We start from the raw sequence: 26188 nt of genomic DNA on the forward strand, positions 1-26188 counted from the left end.
CTGCAATGCAAACCAGCCAACTCTGATCGTACACAAGTCTTTACCAGGTTTAAGGGACGGGCAAAGTTGGCATTAAGTTAAAAAGCACTTTTCAGCTGTAATTAGCCGTGGAAATAAGTCTTCTAAATTCAATCCATCAATCCTTTTGCCTGATCTCAAAACTTTCTGATTACCAAGATTCCTACAAATTTTTTTTTTCATTATTTTTTTTTTGTAAACATAGCCCCCATTGTTCCAGGATAAACAAACTCAAAATATAGTGGCCAGTTTACAGAATAAAAATTCATTTATTGGAGTTCAAAACCTTACAAAAGAAAATAATTGTAAAGCTGCAGTAAGACCTACCCTGACAGACAGCAGATCCTGACTTCCCTGTTTTGTGAAGGACATTTTCCTCTACCTCTGTGTTGCTCCATCTCCTCCCACAAAAGCCATAGCACCCCAGAGTAATTGATGCTGCACAGAATACTGAGGACAAGCCTGCTCTGTTCTCCTTCCTTGGGGGCACAATTCATCTTGGAAAGCAGGTTTTAACAGAAGGCTTGGGGCTGCCCTCCTACAGTCCTCTCTGCTCTCAAACTCCTGAGGGCAGAAGACAAGAGGAAACCCTGGGGAAGATTTGCAACTCTTATCACCGTTTTGAGGATTCTGCACAAGGAGAGGTCCCCAAATCAGAACCAGCACGAAATGTTGCAGGGCTCTAACAAAGCCATTTCATTCAAGTCTCCACCAGAGCCCATTTGTATCCCACACCAGTGCCTCCAGCAAGAGCAGCTCACTGCAAATAGGACACCCAAGGCAGGGTGGGAGGGAAGGCAGGCCACTCTTACCCTTCAAATGCTGAACTGAATCTCTGTGTCTTTAGCCCCAAAATTCACAGTTCTGTCACCCAAATTCTGGAAAGACCTAGGCAGTCTTAAAAACAACATCTAGCTTAGAAGTATTATACACATCAATGTTCACAGACAGATTGTGTCAGACACATTCTTGCCAAAATGCCATTTATTGCAGTATACCTTTACGTGGCATACAGATAACCCAATGTTGCATGTTCTGTCAGAACTCATATTTCATTTGTACCACTTAAATAACACAGAATGTCATGTTTGTTTCACAAACTGTCAGTTAAGACTACCAAAATATACAGTTTTTTTCCTTTCTCCCTAACAAGGTTGTGAGGTACAACTGAATTTTACTACTTTATCTTTCTGTGCTTTACAAGAACCTTTTCATAGACAGACCTATCAAACATTTCTACATTCCTATACAAAGCAAAGAATTACAGCTGAAATTAACACCATCTGGTCATTGCATTAACCTATAAAAATTATTCATTAAAAAAAAAATCTAAACAAAAAAAAGAACAAAAACAAAACAAAAAAACACCAACTGAAAACAAAACAACCCTAAAGAAAACATAATGGTTGTTGCAACTTTACTTAAAAAAACAGCCAGCTACACATATGCACAAGTTCTCCATGTGCATAAAGAAGAGTTTGGAATCAAGACATTTTGGGGTTTTTTTTTCTTGTGTTTGAAGAGAAGGCACCAATTTTAGCTGCATGGCAGCTCAGGAGTGTTTTATACTTCATTTAAATTACACAGGTTTTTAAGTTTGTCTTTTAGCGTGCAACATTTGTACCAACTGTTGCAATATTGTCCAATATACTCCCATCATTCCCTCTGGCTCAACAGTACAAATATTTACATCGGTTGTAAACACTTCTCCACCCACCCCATACCTTCTGCACTGAGTGACGAGGAACTGAAGTGGCAAGAAGCTACCCAAAGGCAGAGCAGAAGTAAGGCTTGTACAGAACACCACACTCGTGTTCGCTCGCTTTGAGACAGTCCGGAGAACTCCAGACCCCCAGTGAGGCCCCAGTGCCTGACATCTGACAGCACACTGACCATACACAGCTTCAGGCATCCTGACTTTGCACAGGAGGTGCTTTTCTGCCCTAGACTGACATCCCTGGAGTGGCTTCTCTCCAAAGTGCAGGAACAGCTCCCGAGGAGCCACTCCGGAGTAGCGAGAGTCAAGCACGCCAACTGTTGCATCTGTTTAAGGCCACTTGCACTCAGCCTTCCCCAGGCTCATTTCAGATGCTTCTCTACTCCTTAGCTGCAGTCATGATGTGCTGCTTGCCAGCTCCCACCCCTGTGTGCCACGGCACCCTGTGGCACAGAGGGCAGAGCACGTTCCGAGACAACCGCGGTGACCGGAGGTGCCACAACGTGCCCCGGTCACCTGGTACTGCACGGGGTAAGACCATCTACAGCAGGACAGCACCTAGGAAAGGGAATGTCTGAGATGAGACTGCCTGGAAAATCTACTTCTTACCTAAGCCTTTAGAAAGAGAGAGAGAGAGAGAGAGAGAGGGAGAGAGAGAGAGAGAGAGAGACGGTAGTGGGACAGCCCAACACTATTGGTAAAATTAACTCTCTGCTTAGTTTTGGGGTTCTTGGGGTTTGTTTTTTGCTAGTGTATGTACCAACTGCTTAGGAGCTGGTTCTGAGTATGGGATAATGCTTCCAAAATATAAGTTATTTTAAACCACGTGACAGTCATTTGTTTACCCTGCCCCTCACACCTCCTTTTGGCAAGGGATCAAGTTCATCTTGATGTTTCATAGGCATTAAGTGCTCCAAATACAACTGTCAGAAAGAGCTAGAGGATGGCAGTGTAGTACCAAATGTCTGCCCAGCACAGCCACTTGTTACACTCAAAACACATCTACGAGTTAAATAGGAAGGATCCCTTCTATACAGAATTTGAGCACTGACAATTGGTTATTCTTGCTAGCCCTTTCCCTAAATATCAAGAGTTTTATACATACAGTGCTCCCTTATCTTCTCCCCACCGCCTGTCCCAGTAGTCTTTAGATAAACCAAAGTGAGTTTAGGAACTTGCAGTTCCAATTCTGTTGAGAGAAAGAGGAAAAAAAAAAAAAAAAAAAAAAAAGTTGTGCAAGAAAGCAGGGAATGTCCAATGAATCCAGATCTACTTTGTAGTTATAAAATTTCCAATGGCAAAGTGGTAAGGGCAAATAACCCAATGATCATATGGCTTAAGTTTAATGCAAAGCACACTAGGAGGTCCACGTGCAGGGAGAGAAGAGTCCAAGAAAGATGGAATAAGAAGTGTCCTGAAGATCAGTGTTTATGCATAGAATTCCTCTTGTTTGTGTGGTTTTTGGTATCCTCCGTTAGACTGTTTTGGTTCATCCAGTGAATAGCTGCCTTCATCTTTTTTCTTCATTCTGTACAGCATAAATGCAACTAGAAACACTGCAAACACCAAGCCTACAAGTCCTCCAGCAATAACACCTGGAAGGGGAGAAAAAGGCACAGATTACTCTAGATGCCATACCAGATAGTGCTACTATGATAAATTCCAAGTTGTTCCTTACTTGTCCCTGGCTAAATGACTTAAATTAATTTCTCCTTCTGTCCCCTCCCAAACCAAGCACCTGCTCAAATATAGCAGCCAGTCCTAGGGACATGGATCTCCCACTGGGCTATGCTGCAAAGCACACAAGCCTGTGGTGTTCAACCCTGGCAATTTGACTGAGGCAGCAACAGTGAAATTGTACTGTAATTTTTCAGAGGAGTGAAGGAAGAGGTTCAAACAAAGTTGCAGATAAAGCAGCCACTGCTAGATGCTATTAGCAGACGAATATTCGCCCCTGTTAGGGTTATGACAACACAGAATCATCACCCTCATTTCAGAGGTCTAACATAAAAAGTTGGCCTCCTTGCTTAGAGATGGGACACAACTGCCTGGAGACTCCTACAAGAATCTGCTTTTATCAGCTAGAAATCCAAAATATCTGGTACCTCCAAGAACTTCTTTTCTGTCCATAATTCCCGAGGCTCCTGCTGCTTTGGCATTCCTTTCAGAGTCAGGCAGCACTTCTGAGTTCTGTGTGGGGACAAAATCCTCTTCTTTAGTCAAGATGAAGTCTCCCTGTTGGGACATACAAGGCAGGTTATTCATGTTTCTCATCATTCTGGAGACCTTCCAATGCACTGTTTTTCTCATCTAAAATCTTCCACCAACAGAACCCCTTAAACCAATCACTGTATTTAACAAATTAACACCCATTCCTTACTACATGCTACTAAAGACATCTCCCTGGAAAGGGTGTCAGAACTATTAGTCCTCACCGGGTCTCCAGAGCCATCTTCAGAAACCTCCTCATGTGTAGGAACGACATCCTTTGGAGCTGTGGCCGCGGGGGTGGCAGCACTGTCTCCCTCAGGATGGACAGTAGAGTGGGGCTCAGGCACGTCCTTGGTGTCTGGCACATCAGAGCTGGGGATTTTGGGTTCATGGACCACAGCAGAGGCTTCTGAAGGAGTCACATGAGCCACAGAAGGGAAGTGAGCAGTGGGGGTTCTCACTGTTGTTGTGACTATGTGGCTTGTTGGTTTCCCATCAGGTGAGCCCAGGAGGGGTACTTCATCCTTCACAGCTACAGCTGGTTCCTCTGTCACTAGGCTACTGGTTGCAGAAGGAGATATTACTTCCTTTTCAGTTCTGCTCTCAATCCCAGGAAATGGCTGTTCACTGAAATCCACTGGTGCTACCAGTACTGAGGAATTAGTTGAATCTCCTGGGATTCTCCAGGTGTGAGACTGGTCAGTCAAGGGACCTGCAAAACAAACAAGCAAATTTATCCTTGGCCAGTTGAGAGGCCTATTAATATTATCTCCAGGACACTGGTCTAAGGAGGATGCTTAACCTTCACAATAAATTTTTATAATAACAGCAGTTCAGTTTGTGATTCCTCATCCTTTTCAGTGGAATAAGGAAGGGACAGAGCAATGTGCTATTCAGCAATTTTTAGTCATCTGCTTCTCCCCAAGGCAAAAGTGCCTGTCTGTTTGTGGTGAGGTTGACAAGGGAAATCTGCTTTCAGTACACTGGTTCCTCAGGGTGGTTATCTGAGTCTTTTTCCATAAACACTCTTATTTGATTCAGAGCAGTCACACCTTCAAGTCTTTACCACATTTGGCACTGATTTCAGGATCTTAATTTCTGCAGAGTTTAATCTAAAATACAAGCTTGTGTCTGGAAGAAAGCAGAAGGATAACATGCTTCAGCTTTCAATAGTTCGCTCTTTTATCCCTAGCGTTCCCTCAACTTCAGTACTGAATGCCAAGGGTCTCTCTTGTGCAGTTTAGCAATCACTTTTATGGACTTTTTCCCCTACCCTAAATCCCCTTTATCACTTATAAAAAACTATGGCCCACGGGAACATGGCACACCTGATGACAGATAAAGTTTGCACTTGATACATGGTATGGTTGGTAGGCTGGGGTTTACACACCCTCAAACATTATCTCCTACCTGCTCATAAAGAGCCTTGTTATGATCTCTCTTCCCCATGAGTGAAGAATCACTCCAGTTTCATAACATTCTCCACACAGCATCTCACATTAGCAGTTGCATGGACTCTTCCTCTGCTTCTGCTCCCTTTCAAGTCTCCTACAGCTCATTTTCTAATAATTGTTAGTATCTCAAGGAATACAAGATGAATAGATTAGTTCCCAGCTCTCATATTCTGGGGTGGGGGTGTGTGTGTGGACTCCTCCCCTTACTCCCTTTCACTTGGGTTCTCACTGAGATCTCAGCTGCCACATCCTGGAAGGATCAAGCACTGCCAGCACAAGTGCTAATAACTCACCTGCACCTGAACCTGAGAACGTGTCATCTTCATCACCAGAAGAATCAAGGTCTTCAGGGGGAAGGTTCAGATTTGTAGTTTGCTTTAAAGAGAAGAGCAAAAAGATGTGTCAGTGATGAGATTGAAGTGATCGGGTTGTTTGCACAGAATCCTCTAGGGGTTCCTAGAGGTCACATAAACTTTTTTTGTTCAGATTGCATTTCTTCATCTTCCCTCATTAAAGCTCCTCTTCCCAAAAGAGTAGGTCTGGTCAGAAAGTTTGGTGTTGGAAAGGTCAGTCTTGCTGTCTCCCTTCTCTGCACTGCTTCCAGGCTGCAGTTGCTTTGGGAAAGTAGAAAGCAAGGAATCCATTCAGTGCTGTATCCTGGTAGCAGGCAATTCTCAGTCCTTACCAGCCTGTTTTAGCTGCTGTTTGTGTCTTCCTTATCTACCAACCACTCCATCTGCAAACCACTGCATTCATTCTAAGGAGCAGAAGGGAAGGGGAGGCAAAGTCGTTTGTCTTTTCCCTTTCTGACTCAAATACTGCTCACATATCTGAAACTATAGCATCCAGCTGGAAGGAGAATCAAAGTCCCTTCTTTATTAAGCGTGGGCACCCAAAATAAGTCCAGAGCCAGCCTTCATGTTGGAGAATAAGCCCTGAAATTTCTCCATTTATGCTCCAAGGGATGCACTAACCAGCACTGAAATTCAGTTGCTGAAACAAGAGGCTAAACCCTCATTCTATGGCACTTGTTTGTCAGAGCATACAACACTCAAAGCTATTCAGGATCCCCAAAGATGACAGCACTCTTTTAGTGTTTACTAATTACAGAATGATTACTGCATGCATCTCATTGGCCTGTGCTGTATGCACTTACTGCTGCTATCACCAGCATGCCTGACTCTCAGCTCATGACTAGCCTCAGGTTAATTTCTGCAGGGCTACCATTACCTAACCAGTTATTTTCCCTTCTCAGATTTCAAACCAAAGCCCTATAAAGTCACTTCTTCCAAATTTCATCTTTTTGATATTCAACTACCTTCCCTGCTTTCACAAATTTTGACTCCTATCCCATCCTCAAGTCACCTTTGTCACCCCTTTCCAGCACTGCCATCTGCAAGTTTAGATGTCACATTGCATCATCCAAGCTGTGGGATCCCTATGATCCCAAGAAGTGCAAAGTCTCATTTTATTATGTAAAAAAAAAAGGACACATATTCTTGCCAGGTTTGCAGCCAGGCCCACTGTACTTCTCTAGCTTGCATTAACATAGTGCCACTTAAAAATTAATATAACATTCATCCTCATCCCAGGAAGAAGTTAGCCAGCACCAGTATGTACTGTCAAAACAATCCAGCTCTGTAGCTGTTACTTTATTACCTACAATGGACGTGTTTATTCGTCCTATCTCCTTCTTATTCTTAAGATACCAGGTTTATCCAGTTTTCTCTTCCATCCTTAATACCTTATCCATTCCCCACATTTCCACAGAACTAGTTTCCAAGGTGGTTAACTAGGCCAGTAGATTCCACCTCTCTGAAGACAAGTAACCGAGTTGCCACCAGCCTATTCAGCCCCAAGATCATACCCCTTGTAGGCAATTATTGTAGTTGTATGATTTTTTTATTTTTTTTTAATAAGAAACTAGGAACAAAAACTCCTCATATAGGCATAAATATTTTTAGCTCTTTTCTACCCTACTGAAAATAAACCCCCAAAGTACTATTCCTTAAGCTTCTGCAAGCATATTTCTAGAGTGAATTGCCCTTCGATCTCTTGCTTAACTGCAAGTCATGAGGTAATTTTGAATTTTAGATTTGTCCCTGCTTGTTTGCACTGTGCTTTTGCACCCTTCGATGAAAAGTAGGTCAGATAAGTACTTCCCGTGTGTTTTCCTTCTTGTGTCGAAGGGTGGTGACTCACACAGGCTGATCTCACTACACTTCAAATATTAAAGAGTACAAACTATTGGTGCATAAAGAATAAAGAAAGAACTGCCAGGCTGCCCAAACTCGGCTCCCTCGCGTGCCCTTTCCAGTACGTTCAGAAGATAAGTGAGGCCTTAGAAATGGCACCGTTTTTGTTGATGGGGGGTTGGGGACCATTTCTCTCCCTCACTTCTCACACCAGCAGTGGCAAACACAACCCTTTGTTCTTTCACTCAGCCTGGCTGAGTGCAAAAGGGGAACGTGCTGCTAAAGGTGGGGGTTGCATTCTCCTCTCAGTGGGAAGACTTCCTTGAAGCAGCTAGAAAGCAAACTCTTGAGCTTTTTATTGAAGTAAGACTGTCAATACAGCTTAAGGTTGTGTCACCATACATCTTCAGCTAGGATCGAGGCTACCTTCCCCCCAAATCTGAATATTCAGGGGTAGCTCAGAGATTTCCAACAACACCTGGACAGACTGGTTGTCTGCAGAGCTCAACAATCCTCCTGAAAGGATCACAGATTGTCAAGAAATAAAATGGCAACTCTTGATCTTGACTATTGAGCCTGCACCCCTTTCCCTTGAGGGTTTAATAGGTGAGGCTTGTTCAGTTGTGCCACACTTCCTTTGGAGTGTGTCCAGCCACCCTCCCTCACACCTGAGCTCTGAGCCTCTTCCCGGGCTGCTGCAATCTCTGCTTCTCCACAGCCTTTGTTACATATCCGTGACTCCTAGCCTGACTCCTGTACCTGAGCAGGGATAGTGAGGGTCTCCCCAGAGGAGAGAAGCCCAGTGCAGCCTGGTCTGAGGCAGTGGACACCCAGTGGTGTTTCCAGGGCAGAGCTGTCCAGCAGCTGCTCAGCACCCTCCCTCCAAACACAGCAGCAGACTCAGACCGGTCTGAGTCCCCTGAGGCTGGCTGCTGCACTTGAGAGAGTAACAGAAAACATGAATCAGGATTAGTAAAGCCTGCTTTCCAGAGTTGTATACCAGAACTCAGTGAAGTTATATGCCCCAAAGGGTCCTGTCCCCAGCTGCTCCTCTGGGCATTGTGGCACCTCCCTTTGACCAGGCACTTTGCAGCTTGGGATCTGAGAGGGACTTTCTTTGGCCCAAATACTCAAGGGACAGTATAGGATTATGCAGATGTGAATAGCAGTGAGAATACCCACAAAGTACTGTAATTTCATAACATCATCCAATTTCACGACACATGAGCATTAAGGAACATTTGCCCAATTTATGTAACTGTATGGTTATATAAAGCCTACATTTCTTGCTCCATAAATTACAGCTTCAATGGGCATTAAAGATGGCAACCTCCCCACAAAATATAAGTACTGCAGAAAGGCCAAGCTTCTATAATGATCTGCTGCTGAGGGATTTCAGACACAGCAAGGTTAGAAAACACTGACTCAGGACAGCGTTGGAAGGGACTGAACTAATTTGGGCTTGCAACAGGAAGACAGACCATGCTGTTCAAACAACAAACACCTCATGGTCAAGGTTTTTCCATGACCTTTTATTGAAGCTGACTTACACCAATGGGAAAGGTTTTGATTAGCCAAGAGGATTAGGGGCACAGAACGCTGGGTTATGCTATCATACAAAAGAGCTGAAAATAATTCCAGCTTAAAACAAGCTTACTCTGCCTTTTAGACAGTGAATCCTTTGAAGGCTCTCTGATGGTATCTCATGTACCCTAGTCAAAAAATCTTTACATTCTTATTGAGCACATACAACATGTTGCTTTTTCACCATTTAAGAAACTTGTATGGTTTTGTTGGGGTTTTATTAGCAGTGCAGACAACTGGTTAGAAATACTTGTCCAGTCCTTTTGATTTGCTGTCACTGAGTTCCACATGAGGGGTAAAAATTTTAACCATATTTTTGATATGCTTTAACCAGTTCTCATTAACCAGTGGAAGACCCTCTTCCGCAGGGATCAAAGCAGCCTGTTTAGGGGAAACCCTGGGGTGACTGCTAGCTTCTGCTCTTGCTGAGCACTGCATTGTTGCAGAACAATAGTTATTCAGTTCTGCTGGGACAACCAGAAAGCTGCTTAGTGGCATCTTCAATTTAATCAACAATGGGCCAGGCTTTCACAACTCATTAGCAGTATTATTGGATCCAGAAGGCTGACAGAGTCCAGACTTTTTCCCTTTTTAAAAGTATCATTTTTAACTATTCTTCGGTCTTCATCTTGGTCAGTCTCAAAACACGAGTCTTTCTGGGTTTATCCCATCAGCTGCTAGAGAGCTCCCTCCTGCTACAGCAGAGATCTGAAGCACTCTCTCATGATGAGAGGGAGATTTGTAGGTGATTAGTTGATCTAACCCTGCCCCAACTGGGAACCACATTTATTTAATTTGATACACGCAAAAGGAAAGAGCTTCTTTCAAATTGCTCTTTGAGGTAAGCAAAACCACTGGCTTTGCCACAAGCTGCTACAAGCCCTTAACTAGATTAAGGATGATTTGTATCCAACTCTTATTAATCCAGTTAGTGATCTGCAGTGTCAAAAACACTTGAAATCCTCCATTATCTGAATAAAGCTGTTAAATTTGCACATTTATTTCTCCTAATAAATCCTTCTTACTCAGCTGAAAAAGAATGAACTGTAATGAGCTCTCCCACCTCAAACACCTCCCTAACCATCCTGTGAGAGCACTCCAATGGCATGGGAAGGAAAACCAATAGTTTGCTCTTGTTTAAGAGATATACAAGAGCAAGACGAGCATTTGCCCTCTAATTTAGCTACAATAGAGCATCATGAAGAATACTTTCACAAGGATTTGAACAATTAATTCTTAAATAAACTCAAACAGAAAGGTTTGTCTTTCACCTTTTCCTACACTCTGAAGAGAGGCTGAGGCAGAGCAACCTGAAGAGCTTCTAACATTAAAGTAATACTAGTATTAGTGTAGGGGGAAGACAAAACCACCTGCTGAAGGAAACTTTAGCTTTGTTAAACCTTGATATTCTGCAGTTAATAGCCCACGCACAATTAACTCCAATCCCAGATGTTCATTGTCGGGAGACAGCTTAAATGGCTAAGGGAGGGTAAAAAAAGTAAAAAGAAAAACACTCAATCACCAAAAAAACCCAAAAACAACCAATCAACCAACGACATAAAACCCACTACCAGCATCCTCACCTATCCCCCTTCTTTTACAGACATGCAGACTTTGGAATTAAGTTGGCCATGCATGGCTTCTCTTTTAACAGTCAGCTATAAATTCTATATAGCAGAAAGAGAGCTGCTGCTTTTCTATGGCAAGTCAAGAGTGAAGATTGCACACAGGTCTGTTACATCTGAACTCAGCAACAGTGCAGCACCACCTCACCTAAATTCTTCTGCAGTTGTTTCTCCTGCTACTCCACTGCTCAAAATAAACCCTGGTGCTCCTTGGTGATCATGTGGGGTAATTAAATATTTCTCTTCCTAGAGGAGCCAAAGATGCAGACTAACAGCACAGGCCAAGGAGGGCAAAGACAGCTACAAACCACCCCACAAACAGCCCAGGGGCTGGGCAGTCTACATTTAAGCAGTATTTTATCCCCTGCTAGTGTTCCAATCAAGGACTGCCTTGATGGCAGGGGCTTTGGAACTAGGTGATGTTTATGGTCCCTTCCAACCTAAACCCTTCTGTGATTCTACAAACTAAGTCACCAGCACTTCTTACTTCCTAGTGCCCTCCCTGCTTCAGATGGTGGTGTTCCCCTGCAGCCTCAACAACCTTTTGATGTGTGTCAACAAGCTCCAGCATCCCCACCCTTCCATCCATCAATCTGTGTCACCTGCAGCAAGGGTGGTGAGTGGCTCAGAGGGTGCTCCTTCCAACGAGAAGCAAGTGGAAAGCAAAGGCTGCTCTTCTGCTCAGCAAGGCAAGCACCATTTTAGCAGGAAGTGTTAAGCAAGCCACTTAATCTGGTTGCTTGTCTATCAGATCATTGTTAGTGTAAAGAAATATGGAAAATCTTGGTTAATTGCATTCTTACTGGCCTCCTCTTCTATTTTTGCCTGGTGACTTGAGAGAACAACTATCTTTGAGGGAGAAGTCCTGGTTGTGTTTGAACTCCCTGATCATCACACAGTAGTTTCCTCTTGGCACTCAGCTCTCAAAGGCAGCAAAACTCCTTCCAGCAGCTGCTCAAAACAGGATGAGAGCTCTTAGGATCTATTCCACTATGGGCAGAACAAAACAGACTGCAGACTGCCCACTGTTCACTAGGCTTTGATCCTCCTTTTCTTCAAGCTGCAGGAGCATACCCTGATCCTTTGCACAAGATGCAGTGGCCAAGGAAGAGCATCCAGCTGCTCCACAGGCAGAGCAGCCAGTGTCCCAATGCTTCTAGAGGCTCCACACTATTGCCCAATCAGCTTTACATTTTCTCCTTAGAGTGACAGGGCAACTTTTTTAATTAAGTAGGGCAGAAACACAATAATCAACACGCCAAGGGTCAGCCTGTCACCATCAGGTTGAGTTTCATTTTGTACAGCAGGGCTCTTTAAACTCCCACCTCCCACAAGAGCATGTCACTTCATGCTTCCTGGACCATCCCCTGCGTGTCTGTTTGTGCACTCTCATGGTGAACCAGATCAGGGAACTGGTCTTGTTAAACTAAACAAAATTAAAAAAAAAAAAAACAAAGATAAAAAAAAAACCAAAACAAAACCAAGAAAAAACCCCAAAAAACTCTAAAACCAAACCAAAAAGCCCAACAAAACAAATAAATAAAAAACAAGAAAGAAAGTAGAAAGAGGATAAAATATCATGCAAAGAATTTTCCAGCAGGACCAGTTTCCAAATCCTACTCGGTGCCTGAATGCACAAGTGTTTGTGTTGGCACAGGGCAGAGCGTGGCAGCCAGGGCTGCTCAAGCACTCACACAGACTCACAGCCTGCACTCTGGGGTGCTGACACTCATTCCCCAGCCTGCCATGCATTATGGAAATGCACATCACCAGACTGCAGGCAACACACAAATCACAGGCTGACTCAGAGGGCCACACAGGGCTCATACAAAAATGAGCAAGGACAGGGGCTGTGGGGAGAGTTATCTTCTGCAGTGTTTGCTCACGATGGATAGTGTTTGTTCCAGGATCTGACAGCAGGGCTTTTGAGTCCCCCCAGTCCTGCTGGGAGTAGGAATATGCAGTAGCAAAGGTTAGACTTGCTACTTAAGTCTTAGTCTTGCTAAAACAGGAGCACAGCTCCATTTTCATCCTGGGCCACCTGAACCTTACAGGAGGCCCAGTGCAATTGCCATTCATTCCTGGACAAAGAGTACACTGAACATCCTTCATCAGAGAGGTCTATGGATTCCTCAGCAGGGCAAGCTCATGGCCGTGCACATGGCAGCGGGGACAGCGCACCAGCTGTGCCACATCTGGTGCAGAAGAGCTCAGCTGCCCCTCAGCTCCCTCTCAGCCAGCTCCACTACAAGTCTGCTCAGTCCCTCAGCAGTAGAGAAGCAAGTTACAGCCTGTGCTCCTGCTGTTTCACCTGGACAGTATATCACACAAGTTGTGCACACTGCTTTCACTCACACCAACCTGCTCCTGCCAGTCAAGCAACGCAGCCCGGGCCAAAACTGCATCTCACCGCAGACCAACACATCCACAGAGGTGGCACACAGCTTAACTCTGTATCAGTGACAGGCTGTCACAACAGGGCCAAAAGTGGGGTCCCTTTTGCCCCTCACATTTCAAGGCAGCCCATGCTTTGAAGATGCAGTCGAATGAGAAAGCTCATTTCTCTGCAGCTAATCTCATGAGAAGCAGCCAGTTTGATTTTATGTTATAAAACACTTTTTTTTAAAGATCCTTCCCTGCAGCTCTTTAACATACTTGATAGTTCAGGCATTTGTTTCTTGAGCTAGCACAAGAAAGCCACAACCAATATATAAGCTCAAAGGATTCTGCAAAGTAGGTGCAGCTCACTGAGGCCATCCATCCTGGGATATTAATTTCAGTCTACTTTAGCTGCCTTGAGAGATGAGCAGTGAGTAGCCTAAGCCAAGACTAGGCAAACCTAGCTTGTCTTAAAAGCCTCTGACTGAAAGTCACCAGCACTTCCTAGTGTAGCAAAACCAGCAGAGAAGATTCATTCTTACAGCAAAAGCCACTTCATCTGTTTAGAAAGGAACAGACCAAGAACTGCTTGGTTTCAGCAGAGGCTAAACCAATTGGGCCACCAATCCCTGAAACCTGACAACGTAAGGCTAAAGACATGCTGGCAGGCAGAAAATCTTTATTAAAAGGAAACCTATCCAGCAGAGGGACTCCAGCACCCAAACCACATTACCCACACATACTGGTAAACTACAGCACAGATAAACGTGACCCTCCTGCCAGTGGAAGAAATTAGAAGTGACAGTATCTAAATACCTGCTGCCTTCTCCTCCTGCACACATGCAGCCCCTGCTGTGGAGTTCAGGTGAGGAAGAGCAATTCACCTCACACAAGGCATCAGCAGCCACAGCCACTTTAAATAAAAGACTGGACTTTGCAGTGTTGCCTCCAGCACATTTAAACACACTGAGCTTATGTCTTCAGCATTCTTTGCCAATTATTCCCAACCAGCTGACCTGTGGTGGAGGCAAATTCCTTTCCTTGCCCCATCTCTTGACACACACTCATCCTGCTTAGTGATCAGCACTGAGGACTGTCCTTGCAGTTAAACTTGCAACAGAACTAGAGTTTCTGACAAGTGCAACAGTGGGCTTCAGATTGCCTGATTGTTCCTTAGCAGCATGTGTGGGCTGGAGACACCAGTCTCCTCTCTCCACACACCTAAGAAACCACCCAGCTCCCAGTGAAGCAGGACCAGTTGGCATTACAGCCCTGAGGCTGCTGCCAGGAGTTTGAGGCTGGGTTTGAGGGAAGAGCTGCGAGCAGCGAGTGCCCCCATTTGTTCCATTTGGGACTGGCTTCTCCCAGCAGTTCTGTGAGCTCCACATGGTCAGCCTGGGGTTCTCAGCCACCCTGCACGCTCCTCCTGCTGAGGCAATGGCTGCAGGACAGAGCACAAGCCTGCAGCACACCAGCGTCAGGACACGACACAGACAGCTCAGGGACTTTGGTCTCACAGGAGCACAATTTGCTCTTGTCATCTTCAGCCACTCAGCTCAGGAAGTCCCAGCTCAGAAATCAGAATTATGACATAGGAAACAAAGATGTGGTCTGTGGCACCTCAGGTCTTCCAATTAGGGTGGTGCTGATGGCTCTCAGCAGCACCAGAATACATGTGCCTCTGGCCCGGGGAAGCCTGTTTCCTGGAGAGAAATGCTGTGCAATTTGGCTGGTGGAACTATTACCCATTTCAAATTAGCTCCATGACAGCTTTTATGTCATCAGCAAACTACCACATGCCATGCTACAGCTGCACAAGTGCTCTGACCTGAGCAGATGTGGTCCCAGAAGCCAAAAACCACCTCATGACTGCTACACAGTGTTCTGAGGGGGGAAGAAGCTGTTCTGCTTCACCTGAGGAAGGAAAACCAACATGCAGCCAGGAACAACTGTCAGACAAGAGTAAATGCAACAGGAAAAGGTTTGGGTTCTCATCTCAAGAGTTTCCCTCTTCTCCACTCTGAAGTCCAGCAATTACCTAATGTGAGATATGCCAAGAAGCCAGGAGACAAAGCTCTAAGATTTCTTGTAGGATCACAGAAGCATTTTAGGTCTATTACTGATACAGACACGTTTCTCATTTGAGCAAATTGCTTGCAGTGCTATATTAAATCAGTGAAATCCATGTTTCAGATAAAAATCCCTAGTGTACCAAACTAAGAGCTTGTACTTAGGGCAGGACTTGTGGCTCCTAGCAGCTAGGATGTTGTTTAAACCTCAGCAGAAAGATAAAACTTGCAACCCTGGAGTACCAAAGGTCTCAGCTAAAGACATTGGTAAACTTAAGTGAGACTATTTAAACTTACAAATACTTGGAATTACAACAGGAAAAAAGCTGACCAGCTATTCCAGTTAGTTACACAGAGTTACAGTGGAACAGATAATGCTTTGTAAGAGGATATAATCCTGAGGCAACCGGATATGCACAAGACAATAAAAGTTACCTTCTATATGCTTACACTTCAGTGACAGAAACACCTGCCAGCTGCAAGGCCTCTTGCTATCAAACTCTGCTTTATCTTCCCAGCTGATCTGCTCACAGTCTAACTTATATCAGAACTTATATCAGGTCCTTCATATCATGGCAACAGCCCAAGCCTCAACAATCCAAGACAAGGCCTTCTTGATTGCTTTTGTGAAAATTCCACATTTTCTTCAGAGGGATGCACAATGAAGTCTTCAACGCTTGCGAAATTATTTTTTGCTCACAATCTGTGTTTTCCATACACACATCCCAGACGTGTGTTCCCTTGGAATGCTGTATTTCACTATAAATCTCACACTGCAGCATCACCACCAGCCCTTTCAACCACAACCCCTGCAAAAGAGCTGATGGATCAGGGGACTGAAAGCACCCAGAAGAAGCTGCCTGGTTTGAACAGGCACCAATGCAATCTCTCTCACATGTGCACACCAGATGACAGGACCAGGGACATCCCTAAACCTGAGCCTTGGTGCTGTTACTTGTCAGTCTGGTGCAGAAGACCTTGACTATAGGACAAGGTACAGAAGACCTTGACAAGGGAGCTACAGAAGCAAAACTTGGGCAGCAGAATGAGCCAAGAGTTGGCATTCCACAGCACCCTTCTGATTTGGTCATAGCTAAGCTCCAACCAATTCTAAGGGACTCTGTTCTTGCACAGCAGGGCTCACAGCACTCAGCACCAGTCTGTTAAGAATGAACTCATGAGTCTCAATCAACAGCCAGTGGCTGGACTCAAACAGACCACGTAGGCAGATTTACATTTTGGGTTTGACCCAATGCAGGGCAGTTCCTGCATCTTGGCAGGTCTTAACGCCAGCACACAGTGGACTCAGTGATCCTTGTGGAGCTCCAACTGAGTATATTCTAAGATTCTTGGTGTTCTTTTTATGTTTGTTTCTATGGCTCACCATTGCCAGCTCAGATCTGATGAAATCAAGTCTTTCCCTACATTACGAAGCACGCTATCACATTTGTTTTATCCACAGGATCTCAGTGTTAACTCAGCCAAGGCTGTTTATAATGCAGAAGTCATCCCTGCTAACAGCTGCAGTTACACCACCATGACTAAGCCATTCACTAAAGGACTGAAACATGTCAGATCAGGAATACCCTGTTCCCCTATCCCAAGAGTCTTCTCAAAGAGGCACTTTCACCATTACCCCCTGCTTCCACAACAATCCTAGCAGAAGAAAAGCATTATGCAATCATGTGTTTTGGGTGCTGCTGGTCTCCTTGGAATAAACAGCAGTAACTCAGGTGGTCTTTGGGCCCAGGCTGGACCACATTTCACAGAGTTATTCTAAGGTAGAACACAGTTCAGACTGCACGGGCTCCCTTTGAGAAATGTACAGGCTCACAACCACTGGAGCACACAGCCAGGATCTACCCATGTGCAATGGCACAGATCAAGCTCACAGCGCTTCCTCCTCGGACACTGATGGTCTCTGTGCTCAGGTTTACAAAGGCACTGCTAATCTGCACATACAACAAAGTTCTCACAGCAGTTGCCCCATTCACTGCTAAATTATGCAATGCCTCGGTGAGGTTATGAGAGCTGACTGGTGTACTTCCATGCTGAGTCATGAGGGTGTTGGAGTATCATTTCAGTGATGAAGCACCAAATGAAATCCTCCCATCAGAAACAGTCTTAAAAAAATCTGCTGCTGTAATTGTGCTCCAGTCACCTATTGTTCCACTCCTTTAATTAATTAATGGACATCAGGCATTTCTTGACCGAACACCTACTGGTTTAAGCAAACTCTGACCTAGTCACCCAGTTACACTGTTTGGTACCACATCTGTACAGCAGAGCCCTCAACAAGGGACTGTTACAAAGGCAAGACAAAGCAGAGCTTCCTTTTGATCTCAGCTGTTATCCAAGTCCCACCTCATGCTGTCATTTTTGGGTACACAGCTGGTTCACCTGTCTTCCCCACGGCCTCCTTTCAGAGCAGCCACCAAATCAGGCAGGGAGGTTCGAGTTCAGCAGGAGATGCTGCCATGTTTGTGCACTCTGGATGCTCTCCTGCCTCATATGGGCAACTGTAAGATTTTAAGTTGTGATTTGGACATCCCTGTTTTACACATCTATACTGAAGAGACAAGAGACACCACTAATGCCACTGCTGATAGATCAAGAGGCACCACAACAAGTCAGTAAAACAGTGCTAAACTTGCAAGGCAAGATGAATGCTTTACTACCAAGTTACTCCTAGCACAGCATGTCCCCTAGTTCAGACCAGTTCCTGTCAAGAGGTACCATCAGCATAGCCAAGATGTGATGTAACAACAGACCAAACTTGTAGGACACTGTTCAAACCTCACTAAGTCGAAGATATTTCATGCATCTGAATAAATTTCTGGGTCTACTCACTGACTACCAACTCCAGCCAGCACATTGTCCCTCTAAATAAAGCAGAGCACAGAATGCTGAAGCATGTCTTTATGGGCCAGGTCTAAAAGCACAGGCTGAAGCACTGGCAGGCACCAGAACCATCACAACAACACTGAATGCTGTCTCAGGTGTGTAGCATTCACCTCACAGTCCTCAGCTGGTGGATTACACAGGACTTCTCACACAACTGTACTTGCTCACCTCTCTGAAGTACCCAAAACAGTTCTGTTTCCAGCAGAAGAATCGTGATCCTCTATTGTGAACTTTCACTTTCTTTTACTGGATACTGCAGTTTTCTCAACTTCATAACATTCTGGGCCTGCAGCCAGAGACCCACTGGCTACATCATGCTAGTAAATTAAATAATATCAGAGAACCTCCCCAGGCACTAGAACACAACCAATACCATCACATTATTAGAATGATTTATGGCATAGTTTTGAGCCTTGCCAACCAGTATGCCCCCAAATAAGCACAGGAATGTTTTTAGCAGTCTGGTGAGGGGGTTGCTTTACAGAAGAGGCCAGAAAATTCAATTTCCTATACAACTGTGACTCCAGCATTTAAGCTGGTCACAAGACACCTTGTGTCTCATGTGCTTTACTGTACTGGGTTTGTGTGGCAAGATTTTGGTAGCAGGGGGACTACAGGAGTGGCTTCTCTGACAAGACAGAACTTCCCCCATGCCTGACAGAGCCAGTGCCAGCCAGCCAGGACAGACCCACCCCTGGCTAAGGCTGAGACCACCAGTGACAGCAGCAGTGCCTCTGGGATAACACAAGTCAAGAAGGGGAAAAAGAAGTTATTGCACAGGAGTAATTGCAGCCAGAGAAGAGAGGAGTGAGAATATGAGAGCAACAGCCCTGCAGGCCCCAAGGTCAGTGCAGGAGGAGGGGCAGGAGGAGCTCCAGGCCCCAGAGCAGAAATTCCCCTGCGGCCCCTGGTGAGGCAGCTGTGCCCCTGCAGCCCATGGAGGTCCAAGGAGGAGCAGAGATCCTCCTGCAGCCTGAGGAGGATCCCACAACAGAGCAGGGGGATACCCAAAGGAGGCTGTGACCCTGTGCTGGACCCTGCTCCTGGCAGGACCTGTAGCCCCCATTGGAAAGGAGCCTACAGTAGACCAGGTTTGCTGACAGGACCTGCGACCCTGTGGGGGACTCAAGATGGAGCAGCCTATTCCTGAAGGACTGCACCCCATGGAAGGGATCCAGACTGGAGCAGTTGGTTTAGATCTGCAGCCCATGGGAAGGACTCCCACTGGAGAAGTTTGCAGAGACTATCTCTTGTGCAAGGGACCCCACACTGGAGCAGGGGCAGACTGTGAGGAGACCCTGAGGAGGAAGGAGCAGCAGAGACAACGTGTGATGAACCAACCACAGTCCCCATTCCCCATCTCCTTGAACTCCTGGGGGGAAAAGCTGGAGAATTTGGATTAAAGACAAAAAAGGAGGGCAAAATGGAATGTTTTTAAGATTTGGTTTACTTCTCATTATCCTACTCTGAGATGATTTGCAATAAATTCCTTTGCCCAAGCTGAGTCCATTTTGCCTGTGATGATCACTGGTGAGGGATCCCTCCCTGTCCTTATCTCAACCCACAAGTTTTCTTATATTTTCTCTCCCTGCCCAGCTGAGAAGGGCAGTGACAGAGCAACTTAAGTGGGTACCTGGTGCCCTGCCAGGGCAGACCCACCACATTTACTTACAAACACCAGTGTAGGAAGATTTGGTGAATCATTTTTAACCCCTTATGGCTGCATGGTGGGTGGGGGGAGGGCACACTTTAGCATTTTTTAGCTACTAGAGCAATAACTTCTAATTATTCATAATCACATCTTCCAGCTTGTGTAGAAAGAAACTCACCAGTGTTTCACAGCTCACTGCAACTATAGATGCAGACTGGGGAACTTTTTGCAGGTTAAACACACTTCAGAGGGAGCCGGTGCTGCTGCAGGATTAAGCCAGCAGCTTTCTTCTGCAGGCCATGAGTCAGTCGATGTGAGCACACGATAGCACAGCACTCCTTGCCACTGCCCAGACATGCCAGAGTCAGCCTCTTTTGTTCCGTGCTTTGTTCACTGATGGGAAAGTAGTCACGATCTAGATGATTCCTCCGTTAGGACAGAAAGAGATTTAGAAGTCAAAGCTGTCTAGCTGCGGGCTGTTAGGCAAGTTTCGATGCAAACCTCACCACCACTTTTCCACTGCCACTTACATGCTGTTAGAGCCAGTGAAGTGGACAAATCTCACTTGTCCATCAAATCTGCTGGTGTGAGAGTCTCTATCACAGCTTCATAACCAACAGAGCACAGCAAATGAGTGAAGAATATCACCTATATTAGCTTCTGTACTAGGTACAAATTCAAGCAAGCTTTATTGTTCCCTTAGTTTGGGCTTTTACCCATCAGCTTCCTGACTGAAGAAAGCCTGGACTCTGTCCCTAAAGAAGATCCCTGTTAAGCTGATCAATGGGATAACAGGTTCTCTCCTCTGCAGATGTTTTTACCAGAGACTGGTGTTTTGGTAGATCAGCAGGCTGCTCTGAGCTCCTGGGGCTGTGCAGAGCATAGGTATCAAACCTCCCAGATCACCATGCTAGGGCCAGGGCATGGCACAGAGTCCAAACTCTGCTGTCAGCTGGACAACAAGGAGCACATGACAGGTATAGATGTCTCTTTCTATAAATATACACATACCTATATTTGTATTTCTTCACTCTTCAGGTCTCAAAGCATAGAAAAAAGAAGCATGGGATCCTGCTCTGGGACAGGAAAGACCCATGTAGTCTCTTCCTACAGCACTGTAGCTGCCAGCTCTGATCCCCAGAGAATATACAAAGGCTTCCTACCAGCACAGCCACAGCAGCACCACTGCTACAACATGGAGCTTCACAAGAGCTCTCATCTGGAACTCGTTATGTTAATCACCACTTGCTCTCTAGAAAGCAGACTGGCTCCACTCACCCCTACCCACCTCTGGCTTCCATCTACAGTCTGCTCCTCCAGTAATCCCTATATGCAAGGGGCTGGACCAGAGCTGCTGCCTGCCTCTGACCAGGATGTGTACAGCCACCAGCATTAGAAACTAATTAGCAAGAGCTTTCCTGTGTACAGCACAGAACAATCATGCTCTGCAGAGCTGCTCAGAAAGCATTCAGCACTCTCCCCTTCCAAGTGGAATGGAGTTCAGGTTTCCTTACATTTAAAAGAGGCAATAAGCTCCTCATCACATGTCAGAGGCAGACAAAGAGCAACCCCCAGTCTCCAGCTATGGTTTGTGTGTGCTCAGGTGATGAGCCAGTGCACTCTGAGGAGTTGTTGTGTGAACTGGCTGTACTTTGCAGAAGGTTGGATGACAGGAGTGTGTGCCTGGGACTGCCCACAGCCAAAAATCAAGACTGTCAGCCTTTGCTTCTACGACTGGCAATCAAGACATTGACATTACTGCAGAGGCAGTGTAAAAAAGCTACCCAGTGGAGTATGACAATACAGAGCCCCCATGCAAGGCAGGATACCCATGAGTATTTTTAGCTGGTTTACAGGCAGTTTCCTATGTTATATCAGCACCCCTGATTTAGTCAGAAGTCGTTCTGCAACAGCAATCCAGAAGACCTTTCAGATAGAAAAGCCTGAACAAAATGAGTGTTCAAGCCATGACACAAAATGAGTGGACATTAAAGAGAATCATGTTGCAAAAACATGGGCTATGGAGAAGATAGTTCTGCCAGAGAGCAGAGCAGCAAGACACAGAGGTGATGCATCAAGAGTTCTTCAACTGATAATACCCCAAGGAGTTTCTAACTAGAAGCCTAGCAGGGAAAGCCATGGCTTACAACACCTCCATGACTCAGTTATTACTGCAGCTCCAGTGACTCAACGGGAAGTTCTATTGCCAACTCCATCCAAATCCCACTAACACACTGGTTTCCATCCAGCAAAGCAAGCCTCACTGGTGAGACTGGTCCCAGCAGCAAGATACAAACATTACAGTGGAGCATGGCAAGGAGCCCAAGCTAACAGACTCCATTGGACCCGTGCCGGTTCCACAAGACCCAGAACGCCGACTGCAGCCAAGCACTGCTTGAGAAACAGAGAGCTTGGGAAACCACCACATTAGCAGATGTTGCCCCACAAGAGTTGCTTGTAGGAGGTCCAAATGTTATCTCGCCTTGAGGTGAGGCTTCACAGAGCAGTAACTTTTCCATTAGCATCCCCACAGTAGAAAGTGCACTCTCCCAGGTTTCTAGCCAGGCCAGATAAGGCTCCTTGCTGCGGTACACCAGCAGCCAGCAGTTCAAGTGAAGTACACTCGTCAGCCCTAACTTAGAGACCTGTTAACAAAGCTGACACTCAGCACCCCAAAGGAGGCATCACATGCCTTCTGTATTTAAGAGTACCTTCTCAGCTTAGTTGTGAACCTGTAAGAAACATCAGAAGTCCTTGCACTGTTGTCAAAAAAACTTCCCTGCTGTAAGTCCACTGCCTATATCAAAGTCTAGGGAGTAACAAAAGTTCCTCACATCTAATCCACAAATAAACCGTATCTCTAAATATTACAACACTCTGATGCCTACTGAACAGCTCACAACCTTCCCCCCCCCCCCAAATAAAAACATTTATCTTTGTATATATTCTGCTCACTTCAGAATGCTGATACAGAACCCACCTATAATCCCTAATTTCTTCCACAACCTTTAGCAGAGCAAGACTACAATCACACTAGGACATGAGAGAGCTGCTGTTCTAGCCAGCAGCTGATGTTCCCCACTGCTTTGCTGGTTCTCTTGGCAGGAGCAACACCTGTCCTGTCTGTTTGTTTATGGAAAGAGCCACCATAAATTTCCACAGATAAAAAAGTCCATCACTTTGAGCTAAATAGCTCTCAGATAAAGGCACCAGAATAAAGGTGTTTGTGCTCCTCTTATAGGCAACTTGAGATCTAGCCAAAAAAGCCCTGACAAAGCAACTCACCTTGGAGTAGACGTGCAGGGACTGGTCAGATAATCACTCTCTTGGCTCCACTGATTACATTGCCTCGACTCTAATGAGGGCTTAAGCACCCAGCACACACAGACACCTACATTTAGGTGCCTCAGCATCAGCTGAACGCTGTCCTGAGGGACTAGTGCCATTTGAACACAGCAAGCCCATCAATCCTCAGCTGTCATGGAGTGCTGTATTAGACGTCTTCTACTCTGTATTATCTCAAAGCTATTAGGATGAAAACACTAACGCTGCAGTGCTGAAGCACTGCAATTTTATAATTGGCAGCACCTACTCAGGAAAAGGCCCTATCTTCTCTCTCCCAAGAAGCTCCCTCCTCCTTGTAAGGAGGGCCTAAAACTCCAGGTCCTCAGATGCCAGAAACAAATGTGGAATGTCCCTCTCAGGGGTATTAGTATGGTTCTTGGACACAGGAATCACTTCAAACAAGGTTAGGACAAAGCACTGGTATACAGGCCACCTGGAGACATCTGAGTACAGGCAATGCAAAACACATACTTAAAATGGACTGATTTTGCTGCTAAAACAGCAGCCTACATTTCAGGTTTGTGCACTAACTTAATTTTAGAAGGCTTACAGGTTTCTTTCACTTGCTGTAACTTGTCTCAGGTTGTTAGAGAGGATTGTTTGTTTCCAGAAATTTCAGAGTGCTGCCATTAAAAATGTTAGCTCTTCTCACCACTTGAAACTGAGAGAAACCTGGAACAAAGGCTACAAAACTGCAGCAGAGGCCCCTTACACCCTACAAACTCCAGCTCTTTCGCTGCTGCTCTACCCAGAGCTGGCCAGACACAGCAGTCACCATTTCACCGGGAGGTGGCCACCATCAGGTCAGTGTTCGGATGCAGAAGTTCTGTTTACAGTGCTAGATGAATATTGTCACACTGCTCTGTGCATACTATAGAAGAAAGTGTCTCCTCCTTACGCACTGCCTGCATGTTTAACAAGCAAGCTGGACTACCTAATTTCTTCTAATTAGTTTATGTTCAGATACGAATTACATCACCCTTGGGAAAAGGTTTGGCCTGCTCTGCTAAGCTTGTGTCAACCACCAGCACGCACCTACACCAGATGAAGCAGCCAGAACCCTCCTTCTCTCACCATAGGGGCTGGATTGACACTGCCCCTCTGCAGCAGGATGTGCATCTTGGCTCAGTCGGCTTCCTGGCAGTGCTACAGTGTAAAAGTTTCCATTTGAGAGAATAACAAGGTTAAACTGTTAAAAGGGTAAAATGTATCAGACCTCTTATTTCAAGGAAGTCCATGCGCCTGCCATAACAACAAAGGGCAGCTACTCTCATAAAGAGTGTTTTAAGCAATAAAGTGTCACCTTGAAGGAGACCAGGAACCTCCTCAATCATTCCTGCAGGTAAGAGTATTCAGGAAGAAAACAAGTATTGTTTGGCCACTTTCTTGCTCCTGTTTATTATTCCAATGACAATATGCATAGATGAATCAAGTTACAAGTCCTTGGCAAGAGCCAAGGGCCAAGCCACGTGCCAGCAGCAGTGGCATCCATCCCAATGATCAGAGCACCAAGAACCCAACACAACCATGGCAATGCCCACAGCATTGCAGGCCAGCAGATTCAAAGTACTGTGCAAGGTCAATCTGCTTCACTGTCCAACACAAGGGGTTTTCAGCCACTCAATGCAAAATCATAATTATTCCAGATGGGTGGGAAAGGCAGATTAGTCCCTGTCACTGACATTCTGACATGGGGAAAAAATCCATGTGGTCACCAGAAGGGAAAAGGCTTCAATACTGAGTCACCCTGGAGATCCCCAAGGACTTCTGCTCCTCCGAGTGCTCACCCTTGAAACCCCTCGATCTGCAGTGTCACCCAGGCCTGAGTGCCTCACAGGCACAGGAGAACGCCAGACAAGTTTACTTCATGTCCTTATCATTTCTAATACAGAATATTTATCGCAGGGGAATTTTATCCAACTACAGTGCAGAGGCTGCAAATTTACTGCAGTTTTCCCACTTCATTAAGCAGAAGCTTACTCAGAAGGTGAGAGCAGAGCCCTCCTCCCATGGAACAGTGCTGACTACACTCACATGTTCGAAATTTTTAGCCACCTCATAACGACTCACTGCCATGTGGGCTAGGAGTGTCCATGTCCAGAGCTACAGGCAAAGTTCACAGACAGAATGGTACAGCAAAAGCAGAGGTATTTCGAGCAGCTCAAATCCCACCGTGCACTTTGTTCTGCCACTCCTTATCCGACTGGTGCTGCCGTTCATCCCTAGGCAAGTTTTAAAACAATCGTTTCAGAAAGGAAAAAAAACCTGCCAGTTTTACTTTGATGGCCCTGCCTGCGCAAACTGCCTCATGCCCCACTTTTTCCTCCTAACTCATCCAAAGGGGAGGACTCCACAACCGGTGCACACTCAGGTCTGGCCCGGGGCACATGGGAAGCGAAGAAGGGGGTCCCTCCTCTCAGAAGAAAGGGATGGGACTGGGGCTTTGTGCCCCTCCAGCGGTGGCCACAAGGCCTCCTGCCCCGCACCCTCCGACCGCACACGGGGCTCGACGGCGCCCAGGCTGCCAGCACAGACCTGAAGCAGCGAGCACAGCACTCCGGAGCCAGGTTTCCGCGGAAAGGCGCCCGCAGGCGGGGCGGGAGCGGGAGCAGAGCCATGCCCGGTCCGCGGAGGACACCTGGCGGCTGCGGCTGCTGCGGGACCAGCGCGCCCCACGGCTCCGGGCTGCCCCGAGAGCTGCTCCCGGGACACGGCACCGGGACAGGCCTCGCTGCCGCGGGGTCACCGCGCTCCGGGGAGCGCTCCGAGCACCGGCACCGGGACGGCCGTGCCCCCAGCCGGGCGGCACCGGCACCTTTCCTTCGGCGGGCAGAAAGCAGGGGCCGGGCGCAGCCTGCACAGGGCTGGGGCTCTCAGGCACAAAGGCGGCGGGGAGCTGCCCACCCGCGCTCCTCGGGGCCGTGCCGGGGCAGAGCAGAAGCGGCCCCGCTTCAGAGTCACCCGTGACTTCGGCCGCAGCTGAACCACAAAAGGCCACATGCCAGCGCTCGCCCGGACCCGCCGCTCACCGCCTCC

The 26188-nt window shown here is 46.2% G+C and overlaps 1 protein-coding gene across 1 annotated transcript; it reads right to left on the reverse strand.

Annotated features, from left to right (window-relative positions):
* Positions 1-983: 983 nt before the first annotated feature.
* SDC1 (syndecan 1) lies at positions 984-25770 on the reverse strand. The gene is made up of 6 exons (XM_033512938.1): positions 25639-25770; positions 25187-25255; positions 5694-5802; positions 4171-4658; positions 3841-3970; positions 984-3330 (listed from the first exon to the last, which is right to left on the reverse strand). Exons 1-6 carry the CDS (start codon positions 25768-25770, stop codon positions 3164-3166), a joined length of 1095 nt encoding a protein of 364 aa, XP_033368829.1. The 3' UTR covers positions 984-3163.
* Between the last annotated feature and the right edge of the window lie 418 nt (positions 25771-26188).

This window comes from Parus major, chromosome 3, assembly GCF_001522545.3.
Source record: "Parus major isolate Abel chromosome 3, Parus_major1.1, whole genome shotgun sequence".
Lineage (NCBI taxonomy): Eukaryota > Metazoa > Chordata > Aves > Passeriformes > Paridae > Parus > Parus major.